General features: G+C 35.7%; 1 protein-coding gene across 2 annotated transcripts in view; it reads left to right on the forward strand.

Moving 5' to 3' along the window:
• LOC150082624 (E3 ubiquitin-protein ligase MARCHF6) overlaps positions 1 to 20930 on the forward strand; it is a 218218-nt gene extending 197288 nt beyond the window's left edge. For both annotated transcript variants that reach the window (XM_090377546.1, XM_090377548.1), the window contains 3 exons: positions 12838 to 12970; positions 16111 to 16246; positions 20696 to 20930. In XM_090377546.1, the coding sequence (XP_090233672.1) occupies positions 12838 to 12970; positions 16111 to 16246; positions 20696 to 20789 (363 nt within the window). In that variant the 3' untranslated portion in view covers positions 20790 to 20930. The remainder of the gene's footprint in view (positions 1 to 12837; positions 12971 to 16110; positions 16247 to 20695) is intronic.
• Positions 20931 to 21244: the final 314 nt, after the last annotated feature.

A 21244-nucleotide genomic window follows, 5' to 3' on the forward strand; every position in this document is an offset into this window, starting at 1 on the left:
TATATATATTTGCAAGATTGTCTGATGAGATTGTTGCACTATCCTTTTGCTGAATGGTGGTGGTGGTACCATCACATTTCCATTTCGTGATAACATCTCTGATGGCCAACTTTGGATGGTGTAGGTTGTCAGCAGTATGGCACCCCTCTTGAAATTGGTCAGCTTAGCTTTATGTGCCATGATGAGAATAACTAACTTGTGTGACTCATATTCCTTCCTTGTGTACAGATCTAAATCGTCTGATTATCCAGGCAATTTATGCATACTTAATTTAATTTAATATATATATTAATACAACTTATATATATTTTTTTTTTTTATTTTTTTTTTTTTTAATAAAGAGGCTGAAACTTAGACTAAATTTGTTAATGCAGAATTAAAATTTCATTTAATTTTTAATTTTTTTTTATTTTAGTTGTGAAATATTAAGCAACTAAAAAAATAAAGAATTGAAAATATAATAATCTTAATTCGACAATATATTTGCAAGCCTTTCATTTGCCAAAGAAATGTGAGATTAGCACTTTACTGTTTTATAGAAATAAGTTTCATCACACATTGCATTATTTAATAGGGTAGACAGTTTATTATTGGATAAATAATCAGTATGGGACCAACATACGTTCTAAAATATATGGTGGGGAAAGTGCTAGTTGGATAGAGGGGGGGGCGTAAAATCAATGCAAAGCTCTTTGCATTGATTTTACAATGATTGTTCAAACTGATGTCCTTATACTAGAATGCAGACCTCGGCTCGTCAAATATCAAATTAGTGACTACCAAACACACAGTGGTACTTTATCCTATAGGCAAAGAAGGCGTCTGCCTAGGGCCCCGATCAGAGAGGGCCCCAAAATCACTGTTTCAAAAACTCATCGTTGTTTTTCATTAATATTTTTAAGTAATTTTTATCAGAAACTGAACTTTCTACCTGCCAAGGTCAATGAACTTTAATGAAGATTGATTTGAAATTTTTTTTTTTTTTTTTTTAAATGGTTTTGCCCATTTTGATGAAATTTTTTTTTTTTTTTAATGGTTTTGCCCATTTTGATGAAATTTTTAATTTTTTCTTTAGATGGGGTCCCCAAATTCCAATTTGCCTTGGGCCCCATGAAGGTATAATGTGCCATTGCAAACACACTTGAATTCTTCTACAGTAATGCAGATTGTTTCACAGTTACTCTGTTGCTGCAGTTCAGCCAGTATCCAGAACTGCCATTTTATACACCATTCTCTTTAACTCGTTCACATATGGAAACCATGCTGACAAGCAACAGGGCATCCCTCACTTATCCACTTAAGTAAGGATGATGGTAAGGTGAGCTTTGCTTGTCAGCTGAAATGAGAGAGAATGCCATTGTGCACGATTATGTGCATGTCAGTCGCATGGCCCAATTAACTGATTATCAACAGTACTGCTCCATTTGTTAATAGAGAATTGCTATTAATGCTTCTACTATTATGTCTGTAGATGTTCTTCAGCCCACTCATGGAACTTGATTCCGTCCTGTACAAAGCTCACTTTGTGTAAACAGTATCTGACTTGAAGAACTGGGATTTTGCAAATTATAATAAGGGGCCATTGGCAGAATTGTTGTCATTTAGAGCAATCTGCTGGAGTCAATGATTGCACTTTCTGCAGATTAAAGAGTTGATTGCTGTCTGGTAAGATTTTGCCAAGCAGATGTATGTTCCCAACATGTCTGTTTGGGACTCCATCTTGTCTGTGGATCTTCCTGTACTGTGTCAAGAATTGTCCTCATTAATAAAGGCTTGCAGCTACCTGGCAGCCCTACAATAAGATAATCTATCACTCCACCTCGAATGTCCATTGACAGCCATGACATTTGACAAGTTGGCAATCTTCTGTTAGGAAAGTTGTGGTTTAATCATCTTCTATTAAATTTTCTGCAGCACAACCATACACAAGGTATCCATGTACTGTGTTGGAAAGTGAAGTTATTACCATAAAACTAAACAAAGGCCCAACAAACTACTAATATACACAGTGCAGCATGCCAGAATGATAGCTCTCAGAGAAAGAAGAAAAGGGACAATACAAGCAAAAGCTTCCTCCTTTGTCTTGAAATCATATTTTTTTGGAAAAAGCAACACTATCAGTGTTTTATTTACTACTGTTTTGACACATTCACATCTTTATTCTGGATTAAGGCCAAGACTTCAAACAATTGTTGTAAATTGCTTTCATGCATCATAATAACTCCAAAATAAAATGTTTTCAGCCCTGTTTATATGACTTTTTTTTTTTCCCTTATTTTGGACCCCAGAATTGCATATAAGAATTTTTTATATTTACTTTTGAAGCATAAAAGCATAAAAGAACACTAGTATTCCAAGTTTCAATATTTATTGAATGTTAAAAGATTAAATGGTATGAACAGGGTTAAAAAAAAAATGCCTATGTATATCTTGTATAACTAGCTGATTAGGTAACATTTCAGGAAACTTACTGGATCCCATCATAAGAGCATACTTGGTTGTAATAAAGAACAGAGAAACCAATTGTAATAATTAATTATTAATGTGTCGATATAAAACATCCAATTACCTATTAATAATATGGTTTTATACAAATTATTACATATACAATTATCTATTTTGTAAGTTTTTTTATATATACAAATGAAGGATAAAATAAATAAGATACTGGCTTAGATGAACAAGTTAGTACAAAGCATCACTTTATTATTTTGTAATAAATGGCATCGTTTTTGTTATATCTCATATTGTGAATGTCTTCACAAGTTGCCCTGATATTGCACTACCTCGAATAAGCAAGGCTCTGCCAGTAGAGAAGACTAATGCTACTTATTCTCAGCAGATACCACCACCCACACAGCACCATTTCAAAGCTTGTTAACCTCTTATAAGTGGGCAGATAGGTGCCCTGGTGATGCAACCCAGTTATGAAGTATAACTTCACAATATAAGAGATGCCAAACGATGTGTGACAGTAAAGAATATGAGGGATTTCTGAAAAGTAAGATAACACATTTTTTCTTTCGGTGATGTTTAATAATACAAAGTTGAAATTACACATCAAGAAATAAGTGAACATGCACTACTTCTCCACAAAGTCTCCAGTTTTATTGATGCACTTGTCCCAACAATGGATCAGTTTATCAATACCAGTACTGAAGAAGTCCATGCCCACATGCAGTAACCAACATCGCACTGCCTGATGAACTTCCTCATCAGTGGATAAGTGAAATGCTTTCCTGAAAGGTGTTTTTGAACAAATAGAAGTCTGAAGGCACTAAATCTGAGCTGTAGGGGGATGTGACAGTTTCCCAATGATTACGGTGCAGAAACTCACGAGTGATGTGGGCAGTGTGTGGAGTTGCATTGTCATACAACAAAATCACGCCACTTGTCAGAAGTCCTGGTCATTTGTGTCAAATGTTGGCTTTAAATTTTTCCAACATTGCACAGTAAAGCTGTGCATTGATTGTTTCTCCCTTCAGCAAGAAATCCACCAACAGAATGCCTTGGCGATCCCAGAACCCTGTTACCATGACTTTTCGGACACTGGGAACAGTTTTGAATTTTTTGCACACAAGAGATTGTGGATGTTTCCAGGTCATGGTGTCTTGTTTCCTCTGTGGGGTAAAGTGATGAACCCACGTTTCGTCTGTTGTGACTATGCGAGTGAGAAAATCCTCTCCTTCGTCGCTGTACCACAACAGGTTCTGCAGACATATCTGCATGCGTTTTGCTTTGTCCTCCTCTGACAATTGTAGGCGCACCCATCAGCAGCAGCACACCTTTTGAAAGCCAAGGATATCATGAACAGTTGACTTTCACTCATCAGTTTTCACTATTTGTGCAGTTTCACTCTCCTGTTTTTAAGAACAGTGCCCTTACTGCCGAAATTTTGTCTTCTGTCTTGCTCAATGAAGGCCTGCCCACCCAATGTCAATCTTTAATGTCAACATAGCCCACTTTAAATTCATTGCACCAAAAACACAACTGCTTCTTTGTCATCACCCTTTCGCCATACACAGCAACCAGTTCACAGTGAATGTTACTTGGTGAAGACCCTTTTGTTTGCAAAAAGCGAATAACTTCACAAACACCTGTTTTGGACCACACTCGCACAGTATATGCAACCGGAATCTGCTGTGGGGTGACAGTACTGCAACACTGCACTGGCAGTCTTTTTGAACATTAATGGGTCTATCTGTCCACCATGTTTCATCTCATTTCCTTTCACCATTATTAAGAAAAAAATATGATACCTAAGTTTTCAGAAACACCTCGTAAAAAGAGGTTTAGGGCTGAAAGCCTCAGACTGTTCAGATACTCAAGAAGTTGAAGCTGATCATGTAGGACAGTGGCGTTCAACCTTTCCCCGTACAGGGGCCATATTCAAAGTTATATTGTTTTTTGCGGGCCCCACTGAGTGATTTAAGAAAAATTAAGTGTTACATTTTCCATATCTTGTTACATATAAAAGGAAATTTCTATTTTTACGTTACCATTTTTTTATTTTCAGGCATTTATATAAAAAGTGCAAATTCCCAACACTTATGTGCAACAAATCTGTGTGAGCGATTTATTTTTTAGCTTTTATTAAAATTATAAAAATATGACTTACTTTTTTAAAAAAATACTTTACTTTTGTTTTTTTTTTTTTAAAGTACCTTAATTTAGCTTTTAAATGCTCACTTTAGAAAATGTACAACCTGAAAAGGATCAGTGCTATACACCTAAAATTGAAAATATTCAAAGATTTCATGAAGTACAATACACAATAACATTTATTGAACCAAACTTAAGATTTAATGAGATGATTGAGGGTGGATATTTTTAGATAATTATTCAAAACTTGGTTGAAAATTTGTGACACCAATTCTCAACACGGAATGAAGATGCTCATCTGTTATAACGTTTTGTTTTTAAATATTTGTTTGATTTCAAGCATGAAAAAATTTGCTCGCAAATTTTTTCATGCTTGAAATCAAAAATACGTTGATCCGAACAAAGTAGGCATTTTATTTTATTAGCGGAAAATCTTCAGATGGGGAGCGCCTTGTAGAATTCAAGTAGTTTATTTTCACAGTCCATATACTTATTGTTGAACCATGTTTTTTTTTGGCTTGAAGATCAATAATTTCATGTTGCAAGCTAGGATTGTAGTTTTTGGCCATAAGAAGTAAATGGATTCTCAAATAAGAATTCTCTTATATCAGCAAATCAACTTTCAGACTCATCAAAAACTAATTGCAATAATGAGAGGCAACGATTCTCTGGAAATATGTGTTACTCTTTTAGCTCGATACAACATACAAAGTGAGCTAAATTGTCTTGCTCAATTTTGAATTTAAATAATATAGCAACTTATTCTAAAATGATTTAATGTCACCATACAAATCTCATCATCATCATCATCATTATTCCAACCTAAAGTTGGATCAGGTGAATCAAAGCCTTCCATCTTTTTCTGTCTTCCCAGATCTTGTCTTCTATCATTCTCTTCCACTCAATTCCCTTTGTTTCCACATCTTCTCTAATCTGATCTCTCCATCTCTTCCTCTTGGCCTCTTCTTGTCCATCTTCAGCCTCAGACTTTCTATTCCCAAATTCATTCTTATATCAGTATTTCTTATTTTATGTCCTAGTTTTAGCTAGCATAGTCCTTAGCATCTTCATTTCCATTGCTTGGACTCTGCTAGAATCCTTTTTATTCATCCATATCTCAGCAGCATATGGGGACCAAATATTTATATTTATCAGCTTTTTACACTTCATTGGAACTTCCTTAGCCCATAACAGGCTATTAACATTACAGAAGAAACTCTGATCAGCTCCTATTCTCCTAGTTATTTCCATATCTAGGCTGCCATCCTTTGTTAATAAATTCTATTAACTATCCACCACTTCCAACATTTCCTTCCCCAACTTCATACTTTTTACACTCACCTCTCCCCCCCTTTATATACTACTAACTCTTTGCTTTTTTGAACACTTAACTTTAAACCATGCTCACTAACTACTCTTTCCCAATGTGCTAGTTTCTCTTGAAATTCTTCCTCCTTGTTTGCCCAAAGAACAACATTAACTGCAAGGATATTGTCCATGACAATATGAAAAAGTAGTGGTGACAATACCATATAAAATACCATATACCATACGAATCAAAAACCAATTTTCCTTTCCCTTGTAGATTTAAATTTAGAACATTTAAATTGCTAGAAATGTCTGTAAGAATTGCAAGGTCAAACGGCCACTCTATATTTGATAGTTTTTATTGGTTTCCTTTTTTTTCTCTTATAAAAATATCAATTTTATGATGTAGTTTGTAGAAATGATATAACACTTTGCTACGATTAAGCCATCTCACTGAACTATGTAAAATTACATCTTCATATTCAGCTTCAATTTCTGAAAGAAACTGTTGAAATATACGGTGATTAAGGCCATGTGATATTATAAAATTTACAGTTGAAATAACCACATTTGTAATGTGTTGGAGATCCAGTACTTTCCACAGAGAGCTTCTTGATCCACAATGCAGTGAATTTCAATCTGAAATTCAGCTCAGATATCTATCACTTTCTCGGTTATTCTACCCATAAGTACAGTGTTTTCACCAATCATATTTTTTGCACTGTCAATTGTGACTCCTACCACATTTTTAATATTCATTCCAAACTTTTCACTAGATTGGCAAAAATTTTCAAAAAGATTTTCACCTGTAGTTGTTCCGTACATACTCTGTAAATCAGCTAAACTGGTACAAAATTATCATTAATTCCACGTATTAAGATAAGGAGTTGGGCTGTGTCATTTACATCAATACCGTGCTATACTAAAATATTTCATTTCTTTTATGTTTTCCAAAAGTTCTTCGAACAAATTCTTTCCAATAACTTCTACTCTTCACATAATTGTTTGTCGAGACAAACTAATGGCTTGTATCACTGTTTGTTTTTTCGGACAAATTTTTTCCACAACTTTTAACAAACAACATTTAACAAATTCCCCATCATCAAATGGGATTTACTTTCAAAAGTGATCAAATGTACAACTTGATAACTGGCACTTACAGCCGATAAATTTCTTGATTGCATTAGTAGAGGCATATGATGCAACAAAGCAAGCTTATACAGCATCGGCCAAAAAAAAAAAAAAAATCTTCCCATTTCACACATCCATTTGTTCCAAATATTTGTCTAGTTCTGCCTTGAATTTATTTAAGCTATCAACTTCTACAATGACAGATGAAAGTTTATTCCAGCAATCAACTACCTGCTGGCTAAAGGAAAATTCCACGCATCAATTCAACAACTGCCTTTCCTCAATTTCAGTTTATGTCCCCTCAGGTTTGTAATCTGAGCAACTGATACGTTTTAGCATTAGCATTAGTAGAGGCATTTGATGCAAGAAAGCAAGCTTATGCAGCATCAGCCAAAAAAAAAATAAAGTAAAATAAATAAAAAATAACCACTTCCACTTCACCCCTCTGTTCATTCGAAATACCTGTCCAGCTGAGCCTTAAACTTATTTAGGCTATCAACTTCCACGTCAAGGGATGGTAGTCTGTTCCACCTACCAACCACCCACTGGCTAAAGGCAAATTTCCGCACATCTATCCTACATCTGTCTTTCCTCAATTTGAATTTATGCCCTCTCAGGTGATTATTCTGAGCAAGAGGAAGAATCCCATCAGTATTGAGCATGCTCAAACCATTCAAGGCTTTGTACACCTCTATCAGATCACCTCGCTGGTGCCTAGTCTCCAGACACTGTAATTCGCAAAACTTAAGCCTTTCTTCGTAAGAGCACCCCTTTGTTCCATTCACTAATCTTGTTGCCCTTCTCATTCCAGCAGCTTCACATCCTTCTTGAAATGAGGCCTCCAGGCCTGTATACAGTACTCTAGGTGTGGCCTGACCATTGCCTTATACAAGGGAATAATCACCTCCTTATCCCTGCTAGAAAAATTCCTATATATTATTGACAATACACCATGAGCTACTCTTGCAGCCCGTCTGCACTGCTCAGAGAACTTCATATCTGCCTGCACAACCACCCCCAGGTCCCTTTCATTCTCTACCACTGTCAGTGTAGTACCACAGAGTTGATACGTTTTCAGTGTGTTTTGTTGTTTTCTTAATTCGTTTTGAACGCTCCTTTATATTGCAATAAGATTTATGTTTGGAATCATTAGTGTCATTTTAAATTACTGACACAGTCTCCTTACACACTAAAAACACGACACTCCAAATCGACTTTCCTCTTTCGGAACATTTTTATGGATGATTTTTTAATTCAATACAAATGAATAATAATTTAATACAATGAACAAGTTATATGAAAATAGTAAAATTTCACAATATGAAAAGATTGATACGTATTTAGCATATATATGGCTGCACTGGACATGTACATGTTTGATACAGTCGAGCTCAACGCTTGGATGCCTGTACACTCAGTGGAGTGACTCTGAAATCCTGTTTTAGTTCGCTTTCCACACAGGCTGTAGATTGGACACCACTGGTGTAGGACAAGATTTCTCAAACTGGGAGGTGGAATCTATCGAATTAAAACTATGCATAGGATTTCCAGTCAATGGAAGAAAACTTGCTTCTTGCCCTAATGGTAGCCGAGCATTCTGGTCTCTTGCCAAAGCTATTGGCCGCAACTTTTGCCCATCTCTGCTCCCACCTCTGTCCAAACCAGATGGTTCTGTTGTCACTTCAGCCAAGGATAAAGCTGACCTGTTAGAATCCCATTTTTCTTCGAGCTCATGTATTAATGATCTTGGTAAAACACCTCCCACCATTCCTAACACGCTCCATTCAATGCCTCCTGTGGTCTTCCGTCAAAAGGATATCAGAAGGATTTTGATGAATCTTGATGCTAAGAAAGCTCCAGGTCCTGATGGTATTTCTCCACTTGTTCTCAAAACCTGTGCTCCTGAACTTACTCCTATTCTTTGCCGCCTTTTTTCACTTTCTTATTCCAAAGGTGTTTTTCCTTCTGCTTGGAAATTTGCTCATATCCAGCCAGTTCCTAAAAAGGGTGACAAATCCCTCCCATCCAATTATCGTCCCATTGCAATTACTTCTACTCTTTCGAAAGTAATGGAGAAAGCAATTAACCGCCAACTCTTAAACTACCTAGAAACCTTCCGTCTGATCAACGATCGCCAGTATGGATTCCGTCAGTGTCGATCCACTGGTGATATTCTGGCTTATGTTACCCATTTATGGACTAATTCAATGGAAAGGTTCGGTGAAACACAAGTAGTTGCTCTTGACATCTCAAAGGCTTTTGATCGTGTTTGGCATAAAGGTCTTCTAAACAAGCTTCCATCTTATGGTTTGCCAACTGTTTTTAGTAATTGGTTATCCAGTTTTCTCTCTGATCGCTCACTGAGGGTGATGGTAGATGGCTCTCTGTCTTCTAACTTCTCCACTAATGCCGGTGTCCCCCAAGGTTCAGTTCTTTCCCCCACTCTTTTCCTCTTGTATATCAATGACCTTCTTCCATTGACTGGAAATCCTATCCATAGTTTTGCCGATGATAGCACATTGCATTCAACTTTCCATTTTGAGAAACCTTGTCCAGCTCAATCAGCTTCAAGTTCTCGAAAATCTGCTGCCAATTCCTTAAATGCCGATCTTCAGGTAATTCTCCAGTGGGGCAAAGACAACTTAGTTGATTTCAACCCTTCTAAAACTCAATCTTGTCTTATATCTCACAAAAAGGATTCTTCTGCTCCTATGCTTATCTTTAGTGACACTCCGATTTCTAGGCAAAATGATATATCTCTTTTGGGGATTACCCTGACTTCTAATCTCTCTTGGCACAAGCACATTACAAATATTGCTTCCTCTGCATCTAAAAAACTTGGTTTTCTCTTTCGCTCTCAGCGTTACTTTTCTCCCAAACAGCTGCTCACTCTGTATAAATCGCAAATCCGCCCTGCCATGGAATATTGTTCCCACATCTGGGGTGGTGCCCCCAAAACCTCTCTCAGGCTTCTTGATTCCATTCAGAAGAGGGCAGTTAGGTTAATTAATGATTCATCTCTAACAGAGTCTCTCCACTCGCTTTCTCATAGACGCACTGTTTCTGCTGCATGCCTCTTCTACAGATACTTCCATGGGCACTGTTCTTCTGAATTGGCTTCTATAATTCCCGCTCTCTCTTTCAAAACAGTCCGAACACGTGCCGCCACCAGCCAACATCCATTTACTGTCCAACTTCAAACCCACAGAACCAACTTTTCATCTTCCTCATTTATTCATTCAACTGCCGTTTTCTGGAACAACCTTCCTTCATACGTATTTCCTGAAAATTACAATCTACAGAAGTTCAAGTCCAATATCAACAAATATCTTCTTTCGTCTTCTCAACCTCCAACCCAAGCACGGTACTAAGTACTATAGGTTATAATACCTCTCGTGTTTGTGGTTCTCATAAAAAAAAAAAAAAAAAGGTCATTAATATACAAGAGGGAAAAGAGTGGGAGAAAGAACTGAACCTTGGGGAACACTGGCATTAGTGGAGAAGTTAGAAGACAGAGAGCTATCTACCATTATCCACAGTGAGCAGGCAAAGAGAAAACTTTATACCCAATTGGAAAAAAAACAGTTGGCAAACCATAAGATGGAAGCTTATTTAGAAGACCTTTATGTCAAACACAATCAGATGCCTTTGAAATATCAAGGGCAACTGCTTGAGTTTCACCAAACTTTTCCATTGAATTTGTCCATAAATGGCTAACATAAGCCAGAATATCACCAGTGGATCAACTCTGACTGAATCCATATTGGCAATCATTGATCAGATGGAAGGTTTCTAGATAGTGTAAGAGTTGGTGGTTAATTGATTTCTCCATTACTTTAGAAAGAGTAGAAGTAAGTGCAATGGGAAGATAATTGGATTGGAGGGATTTGTCACCCTATTTAGAAACTGGCTGGATATGATTAAATTTCCAAGCAGTAGGGAAAACACTCCAAAAACAGGAGTATGCTTAGGAGCACAGGTTTTGAGAACAAGTTGAGAAATATCATGCAGCTTTCTTAGCATCAAGATTGTCCAAAATCCTTCTCACATTCTTTTGACGAAAGACCATGGGAGACATTGAATGGTGGATACTAGGAATAGTAGGAGGTGGTTTACCAAGATCCAGTGTTCTCCCCCAGGACCTATCGAATGCCTGCACCCAGCGAAATTAACTGACCGCCTGGCTAAATTTTAAGTGATTCTTGCAGTACCGTATGGTATTGCTCACTGATCTCGATCAGTATTAATTTGAACATGCTATGCAATCAAGATCAATGTGACAGAGCATATAATGTTAAATTATGCAATTTTTGCTCTGAATCGCATAAGTCACATTTCTAAATAACAGAAAATTTTATAATATTGCGTATTATTACACTTCCCCACCCTGCTACTTCATAATGCCACTCGGCTGGCAAAATTTTCTGTGGAGGACACTGAAGTTCATCAATACATGAGTTAGAAGAAAAGTAGGATGCTAGCAGGTCAGCTTTATCTTTTGCTGAAGTGGCAATAGAACCATCTGGTTTTTGTCACAGGTGGGAAGAAGAGAGTTGTAGCGAATAGCTTTGGCAAGAGACCAGAATTCTCGACTACCATTTGGACAAGAGGCAAGTTTACTACTCATGGCCTGTTCAAAATCTAGTTTGGACTGATTAATAACTGCTTTACAATTGTTACGAGCTTTCGTGTAGGCAGAACATGAAGCTGAAAATTTGAATACAAGCCAATTGCAATATTCAACATTCTTATCTTGAACAGCCTTAGCACATTTATTGAAAAACCAATGTTTAGATGAAAGACGAGATTTTAAGGTGGAGTGTGGAATAAAGGATTTCATCCCTACAAGAATAATTCCACTGACACGATCTGAGCAAATGTTGACATAATATTGCATTCCTTGTTATGCTAAACAACACGAGTTTGAGAATGGCCATGAGAGAAAGGCTTCCATTGGAGAAGAAACCCTCAACAAGTTGTGTTCTGAGGTATCTAGAGGACTACTCCCTTCGACTGTGTACTTATGATTATTTGAAGGAATTTCAGTAACTGATAAATTGTATTGTGAGTTTTGTTTCTTTGATATCTAAAATGTATATTATTCAGCTGGTCAAAATTTGTAAATAGAAGTAGTTGTACACAATATTTTCAAAACCAAGAAATCATCCAAAAATGCATATGAATTTTGAATTTTATGAACATATGTTACTAGATGATCATTTTGACAGCCATTACATCAAGTGAGGATTTGGGTCTATATAGAGATTTTAGTAATTTAAAAAAATAATTCAGATTTCTAAACATTGTCAGGTATGAAAATGTGACGATGTAAAGTAGAATGGACCAGTTTATTTGTTATTAGAGGGTTCTATATGTGTTTGCTGGTACATATTTTGCATATAATTGTAAAAGTGCTCCTCCTGCCACAAGATGGCCATACATATGAGAAGAATCTATATTTAGTATGCTCATTATTTAAAATAAATTTTGCACGCTTTACTGTGTTCAATTTTTAATTATGGAGCTCATTCTGCTCCCACTAAAGAACAGAATGAATTCCATAATGAAAAAACTAATGGAGTAAAGTGTACAAATTTTATTTAATTTCAACTTCTGCATTGAAATATTCCCCTCTAGTCCTATATTATCATAATATTTTACTTTAATCCTAAGTGTCTATGGTTTTGCAGGTGGCACTCAGTTATACTGAGTTATGAAAAACAGACTTCAAACATTCCTAAAGTAATATTAAATAATTCTGATTTGTAACAATGAAATTATATTTTTAAATTTTAGGTCTATTTAGGTGGTTTTCGAAATATCAACCTGAATGCCATACTAAATGAATTGGCACTACCTGTGGTTGGAATCCTGGGGTTAGGTTTATCGATACCATACATCATAGCATGCAGTATAGTACCAATGTTTGGTGAGAACCTTTAATTTTCTAATATTTCATTATTGTTGCATTTTCTAAATAAAAAAATTCAGGATGTTTTTATTAATAAACTACCCCATTCTTATTGTATTAGTAATTTATTTTATATAATGTGAATACAGTAAACATATAGTGATTATGAAAATTAAAAATAATGGTAGTGTACTGGAATTTCTTTTTAGTTTACATCAGTTTGGTTCCAACATGTGTATTAACAAATTTAGTGGTCTAAATGTGAACAGTAAAAAATAACAATTGGATTTTTTAATGTAAAACTATGTTATGACCTCATTTTCAAGATCTTCAGTTGTGGTAGGATACCCATTTCAGTCAGATTCAACTTATACACTTGGTGGAGTTGAACTAAAGGGCGCCTCCGTAGCCAGGTGGACAGGAGCAACAGTGCATAGCACATGCTTCTTGATTAGACCGGGGTTCGAGCCCGTGACCACCAAATACAGAGGATGCGAAAAGGTCAGGGAATGACCACCGCATATCCCCGGAGCAATATGGCCTTAGTTGCTAATGCTCCTAAAAACCAAACAATAACAATTTCCAAGAAAAAAGACATCAAGAAAGGAACTTACGAGGAGTTTCTGAAAAGTAAGGTGACGCATTTTTTCTCTCAACGATATTTAATAATACGAAGTTGAAATTACACACCAAGAAATAAGTGAACTTGCACTACTTCTCCACGAAGTCTCCAGTTTTATTGATACACTTGTCCCAACGATGGATCAGTTTATCAATACTAGTACTGAAGAAGTCCTTGCCCACACACAGTAACCAACATTGCACCACCTGATGAACTTCCTCATCTGTGGTGAAATGCTTTCCTGAAAGGTGTTTTTTCAGAGGGCCGAACAAATGTAAGTCTGGGGGCGCCTCCGTAGCCCGGTGGGCAGGAGGAGCTGTGCATAGCACACGCTTCTTGATTAGATTGGGGTTCGAACCTGTGACCACCAAATACAGAGGATGCGGAAAGGTCAGGGATTGACCACCGCATATCCCCAGAGCAATATGGCCTTAGTTGCTAATGCTCCTAAAAACCAAATAACAACAACTAAGTCTGGGCTGTGGGGGGGGATGTGACAGAGTTTCCCAACGATTACAGCGCAGAAATTCATGAGTGATGTGGGCAGTGTATGGAGTTGTGTTGTCGTGCAATGAAATCACACCGCTTGTCAGGAGCCCTGGTTGTTTGCATTGAAGGTTGGCTTTCAGTTTTTCCAACGTTGCACAGTAAAGCTGTGCACTGATTGTTCCTCCCTTCCGCAAGAAATCCACCAACCAGAACGCCTTGGCAATTCCAGAATAGTGTGGCGATGACTGAAGGCCTGCCCGCCCAATGTCGATCTTCAATGTCAACACGGCCCACTTTAAATTCATTGCACCAAAAACACACCTGCTTCTTTGGCATCACCCTTTCGCCATACATGGCAACCAGTTACAGTGAATGTCGCTTGGTAAAGACCCTTTTGCTTGCAAAAAGTGAATAACTTCACGAACACCTGTTTTGGACCACACTCGCACGGTAGTCACCATTTTGCAACTGGAATCTGCTGTGGGGGCAACAGTGCTGCAACACTGCACTGGCAGTCTTTTTGAACGTTATTAACAGGTCTATCTGTCTACCACGTTTCATCTCATTCCCTTTCACCATTATTAAGAAAAAAATGTGTTACCTTACTTTTCAGAAACCCCTTGTAGGAGTTATCGAGCATTGTAGACAAAAAATGTCTACAATGCTCGGAGACATGGAGTTCTCCGAGCATTGTAGACAGGCTGCAAGGAAGGCCCGTGATGTCCTATTGATGATTTATCGAACATTTGTAGTAGAGATAAGAACGTCATAATCCCATTATATAAGACTATTGTTAGACCACACTTGGAATACTGTGTTTAAGTATGAAGACCACACCAAAAAAAAAGACATCAAGCTTCTTGAAAGGGTCCAAAGATGGGTAACTTGCCTGGTGATATCAGCCAAAGGGCATGGGTTGCACAGCTTGGAAACTTGGTACCTTACTTAGAGAAGACTTGATTGAGGTGTTTAAGGCTCTGAGAGGCAAAAGTAAAATGAATGAAGATGAAATTTTCACAGTTATAAATGATTCTAGAACAAGGGACCATAAATTTAAGTTACAGGGGGAGATGTTTAGATTGGATTGTGGGAAGCTTTATTTTAGCCAATGAGTTATAAATTACTGGAATAAGTTACCTACATGGGTGGTAGAGGCTGACAGTTTGGGAAAAAATTCAAAGGTACAGGAGGAGGGAAATTCATAGGTTGTCTATTTCCTTGTATTTTATTATTTATTAATTATTTAATTTTATTATTATTATTATTTTAATCTTTTTTTTTTTTCTTCTTTTTGGCTGGTGCCACATAAGCCTTAGGTATCCTTGCACCATATGGCCATTACTAATACTAATTTATTTACGTATGCATATCCCTGCTCTCTAAGTTTAAATTCATTGAAAGGGGGGTCTACATGATTGTTCATCATTATGTGCTAATGAATTGATTGAGCCTATACTATTTTATCACATGATAGATTTAAGTAATTTATTACTGAAATATTACAATTCTGAACAATTGAAACACCTCAATGCCAAACACAAACAATGCTAGCTACGTGTTTTTTGGGAACTCGCTGTTCCCCATCCTCGTGCCCATGGGGTTAGAACATTGGTTTGAGGTCCAAATTCTACAAAGTTTTAATTATTTAACATAATTAGATTATTATTAATAGATTTATAAAACATTGTGTAGAATTTGTACCTCAAACCAATGTTCTAACCCCACAGGCCTGAAGATGGGGAACAATGAATTCCCAAAAAAAAATGTAGCTAGCATTGTTTAAGCGTTTGGCATTGAGGTGTTTCAATCATTCAGAATTGTAACGTTTCAGTAATAAATTACTTAAATCTATGCCGTGATATAATAGTGTGGTCTCAATCAATTCATTAGCACACATCAAGTATGTCTTTAATATTTAATGGTTGTTTGCTCTGTAATGAATAATTTCAAATAAATTGTTCCATTACACAGCAATGTTCACTTAAATTGCCTAAAAATACTACATAATATACTCTGTTACAATAAGTTTTCATTTATACTTTTGTAGGAGTAAGTTTTGAGGTACAAAATCTTGTCTTGAGAAGGATCTATCCTGCGCTTCTAGCGACTGGCATGATAGGAGGTGTTATATACTTCCAAATAAGGCAATTTTTTCGATTGTATGAACATATTAAAAATGACAAGTGAGTATATGTGGTCATCATAGAATTTTTGAGAAGTGTTTATGTGATTAAGTAGTTAATTGTAGATCTGTCTTTAATTATAAGTTATTAAATAATATAAAGCAATTTTAGGTGCTAACCAGACCATTTTTTGGATTTTATCCTAAATTATAAACATTCTAGGTTACAAAATAAATGAAGTTTTTCCTTAATTCAGTGTTCAGATATTTTTTAAATTCAGTCCTGCAAATTTTTAAACCTACCTTGTAAATAAAATATTAGCCAACACTAACAAAATGTGCCATAATAAATACTTTTAGTTTGCAATTAGTTTATTAAGTTCTATGTTAAATGTTTTAACTTTTTGACTTGATCAGGAGCTCAAGGTTTCAAAGTTGTATTGTGTATGTGAAATAAGGTAATTGCTTATAGCAATTACCTACACATAATTTTGACTGTTGCAACCATGCAAAGCAGTGTACTTTTGACTAGTTACTAATGATGCATCCATTTAAAAATTATTGGGTTTGGGAATGGAACACAAAAAATATGCAACCTGTTGTATGCAGTTTTCAATTGTCTATTCCATGTGACCCTATATTAAGGTTGCTACACAGATCACTGAAAATTTCAGCATTACATAATGATAAGATTGCATTGCAGTAAAAAAAAGTGAATAATTCTAACACTTGTTTATTAATTGCATTCTGTCCATGCACATACCCCATGATATACTGTTATGAAATACGTTAAAAATAGATAAATAAAAAATTAAAGCTAAAATTGCTCCTACAATTCATACTTAAAATTAAAATGGAATTAATTCCCCCATCCTCTTCCCCACCATAAGATTTCTGGCCAGTTTAACAGCTAGTCATTGGGCTGTTCTAGACCTACTTCTCCCCTGGATTTTGCTGCTGCCATAAGAACTTACTCTAAATAGATGGCAGTTATAACTTCTAAATGGGGATAAGCAACTCTTATTTGAAATAGTATGAGTGAATTATCAAAGCAGGCCATTGCAATTCCCAAGGGTATTCTATAAGAAAGATCAGTACATTGGTGGGGCAGTGGAAATGGTTTATTTTTCTAATAAAATTTATCATAAGTTCTCTGTATTCATTGTCAGTAATTAACTATATACATCTCTTATTTTACATTGAAATTAATAGTTTTTTTAGTATTCATTTCATATTTGTAAAGTCTGACTCACCTGAGTCATTGGAATTTAATTCTTACTTTAAGCATATTATCTTTTTAAACTACAATGCACATCAAGGAACCTGTAGTGCTGTGAATTAGAATTTTTCATCCTCCTGTGGTATGAAAAATTCAAACGCAAGGGAAAGTGGGTACCCCTCCTGCTCCATCGTAAGAGTGGTCTGCATTATCAAAAACCTGAAAACCAATATAATTAACAGATAAACATTAATTCAAGTGCTTCTATAACTTATTGATGTAAGCCTAAAAATGTAAAAATCTAGAAAAGGACTTGACAGCCTTTTCTATTTTTTCTCTGATACTGAATGCATTAGCAGAATAAAACCAATTTCACTTTTGCATGTGATAGCAAAAGTGAAACTGGTCATTTACAGTGGGATGAAGGGGGTCAAACAGCAGTGTAAAGCAAAACAGGACTAAATATATAACCTCAGCACTAGCCAAATATTATAAAATTATAAAGACATTGGGAAACTAGCTCTCTCTTCTTCAGTATTCACTGAAATTGATTGAAGACATGGAAAGCACACTTTGTGGTTTGATCAAATAAAGTTCAGTGAATGTTGTAACACAATTTTGTTCAGTGATAAATGTTTGCATTGTTCAGTAAGATCTCCTGAAACCACATTGTTCCATTGTGCCTGCCACTTGTCAAAACATTTTTTAAAATCTTCTTTTATGAATACTTTTAGGTGATCTTTGATTGGTTTTCTTAAATTGACTCAAATGGTTTTCCTTTTGTATCCTGTTTAATTTTGAAACTAACCAAAAGTTGCATAATGCCAAATCTGGTGAATAAGGTGGGAGCAGGAACATTTTTGCCAGTAAAAAAATTCTGGACAGCCATTGATGTGAAGGAGCCAAAACGGTTGGTTCTTTCACCAGAAAAATGTTTTGAATCATTTATGGAATTTTATATCCCTCTTTTTAAAACTTATTGATAGTAGGCTGCATTAACAGTGTCACCTCATGGAACAAATTTTATTAACACTATCCTCTTGTAAAAAAAAACATTCACTTCACTGACCTTCACAATTTTGACTGCCATACCATTTTGGCCCTGGTCTCTCTCATATTCAAATGCCCAAGACTCTTCACCTATTATAAATTTTGTTAATAATGCAGGATCCAACACAGCTTGTTGGAACAACTTTGATGAAGTGAGGACTCTGTTCTCTCTTTGGTCAAATGAGAATGGATGGAACTTGATGCTCACTTTCTTCATGCTCTAATCCTCAAATGAAATGGCCTAAACCAGACCAGATGAAAGAGACGTCTCCACAAGTTTTAAAATAGTCAGTTGTCAATCTGATCAAGTGATGATATGGAATTCATCAATGTTTTATTCATTTCTGGATCTTGTCAAGCAACAACTTCTTTCTTCATTTTCAAATAAAAAATTTCCCACAAAACCTTCGAAACCATGTGAAAACTGTTTTCTCTCTGTCTCTCTCTCTCTCTCTCTCTCTCTCATCATAGCATCATCTCTGTAAACTGTAATGAGCGTGTTAACATGGCTGACTCTCCAAGCTTACACAAAATTTAATCAAATTTCATTATTTTTGGTACACACAACAAAACAGAAAAAATGTGTTCACTTTTAACAGCTTTCCTTTTATACAGTGGCTCACTATGGCCATAGATGCCAATGCACCTAAAAAATTCCCAAACAAACAAGCCTTTTATACAAGGTTCAATCAAATTGTTGTTATTTTTGGTTTTTAGGAGCATTAGCAACTAAGGCCATATTGCTCCGGGGATATGCGATGGTCATTCCCTGACCTTTCCGCATCCTCCGTATTTGGTGGTCACGGGCTCGAAGGTTCAATCAAAAGTTCAGTGAATGATCTTGTACATGAACATGTAGTGATAGCTAAAAGGTTATGAGTAGGGCTTTGAGCATGTGCAGGCTAAGCTTTAACTCATTATTCTAGTAGAAAGCTTCTTTGAGTGATCTTATGAATGATATATGCTGATAAATGAATAAGTAACAAATTAACAAGTTAATCATATAGAAAAACTAGCAGAAAGCCAGTTTTTCTGCATGATTAAACTAGCTTACATAAACATTGCTGTTGGCTAAGAAACTGCTAATACACCTTCACCTGTACGTACCTTGAATTGAATTTAATTTGACAATTCATACTTTATTTAAAACTGGAAAAATCCAAAAATGCCACTCACCAGATCCCAAGGTTTGGTTTTCAGAAGTTCTACTTGTACTTCCAAGAACTATGTGGTGGTAACAAGACATTTTAAGTTTTGAAATACCCTGTAGAAAGTGTTCAATTCAAAGTTATTAATTCTTACTAAGTGGTTTTGCCTTAGTCATTTTACCCCTCCCATTCTCAACAGAAGTTTCTTGAACTTTTTTTTTTAATAGAGAAATTTTGAACAAAACTGAACCAGACCAAATGAAAGAGACATTGCCGTAAGTTTTAAATGGTTGATTGATGATCGAATGGTAGTGTGCACTTCATTAAGTATACACTGGTTTTAGAATGGGGGGGGGGGAAAGTTGCAATTAAGGAACTTAATTATGCAGTATAATGGGAAGGTAATGAAAGAAATACACAAGTAATTTGCAAGAAATACACATTTTGGGAGGGGAAAAAAAACTTTTCTAACTAGTTTGTAATTATACAACTTTCATTTATTAATCCTCTACTGGTATGTTGGTTGTAAATTGCCACTACAATGACTTAAATTTGAAATTAAATATCTATTAAAAGTGACATTGTGAATTTTAGTTTTTCTTCGTTATTAGTTTGACTTTCAATGCATGGTTTTTTTTTTACACTTGCTCATTTCAAGTTTGCTCTACTGGCTGACAGTGAAGTGATGTCCACATGTGGGTTTAATAAACAAGTTATAAAAACATAAGTAAAGCACATGTATAGGCACATTGGGGGGGGGGGTATTTTAAAAAATTTTAAATATACAATTTCAGTATGAAAGAAAATGGATGTTTCAAGCTTCTGTTCATAATCAATTGAAAGTAAAGTTCAAGAACGTGAACAATTTTGAATTATTTCATGCCTTTATTACAAGCATAATAATGGTGGGAAAAGTCAGCCATTGTGCCTGCTAATGTTATATTTTTACCACACCCAGTAGAGGGTTAATAAGGTATGCCATTATCAATCATTTTTGTGCCCAAGATTTCTTAATTTTATACATTATCTGAAAAAAACAAAATAAAAAAGTATGTAGCATACCTTTTAATCATTATTTATTTTCCTTAACTAGGTACCTTGTAGGCAGGAGGCTAGTTAATTATGAACATAAAAGGCTAGCAAGTGGTGGTCATCAGTCTTCAGAACAAGAAACATCAACGTCATGAGACCTGAAACTTTTTCTCTCTCCCTTTCTAGAACTGTTGTAATGACTGTCATTGTACATAACTTATATTTTCAGTTTCTATGTAAATATTACAGATATTCCAGAATTTTACCTGGATAGTAAAGGAATATGGATAAAGAAATCTCTTGTATTTATGTAAAATATCAAAAACTTAAAACATTTTGTTGCTCCTTATTGCAAAAAATCCATATTCCCCCTGCCCCCCCTTTCTCTCCCCATTGTTGTTTACATTTTTGGAACTGTTGTACTGGGCTTGATAAGAATAAGCCACATTGAAACTTTCTTTACCATGAGGCTTTTCTGTGACACTGGAAGAAGCAATTCCTAGAAATGTTGGATATGTGTTTAAAGCTAACCATATGGTTCTGTGAGGTATTTTTTACCTGCAAATAAATTTATTTCACATGGTATTTTTTAGCCGCTTTTATAACACTA

Source organism: Mastigoproctus giganteus, chromosome 7, assembly GCF_048544385.1.
Source record: "Mastigoproctus giganteus isolate SK-2022 chromosome 7, ASM4854438v1, whole genome shotgun sequence".
NCBI classification, from domain to species: Eukaryota; Metazoa; Arthropoda; class Arachnida; order Uropygi; family Thelyphonidae; genus Mastigoproctus; species Mastigoproctus giganteus.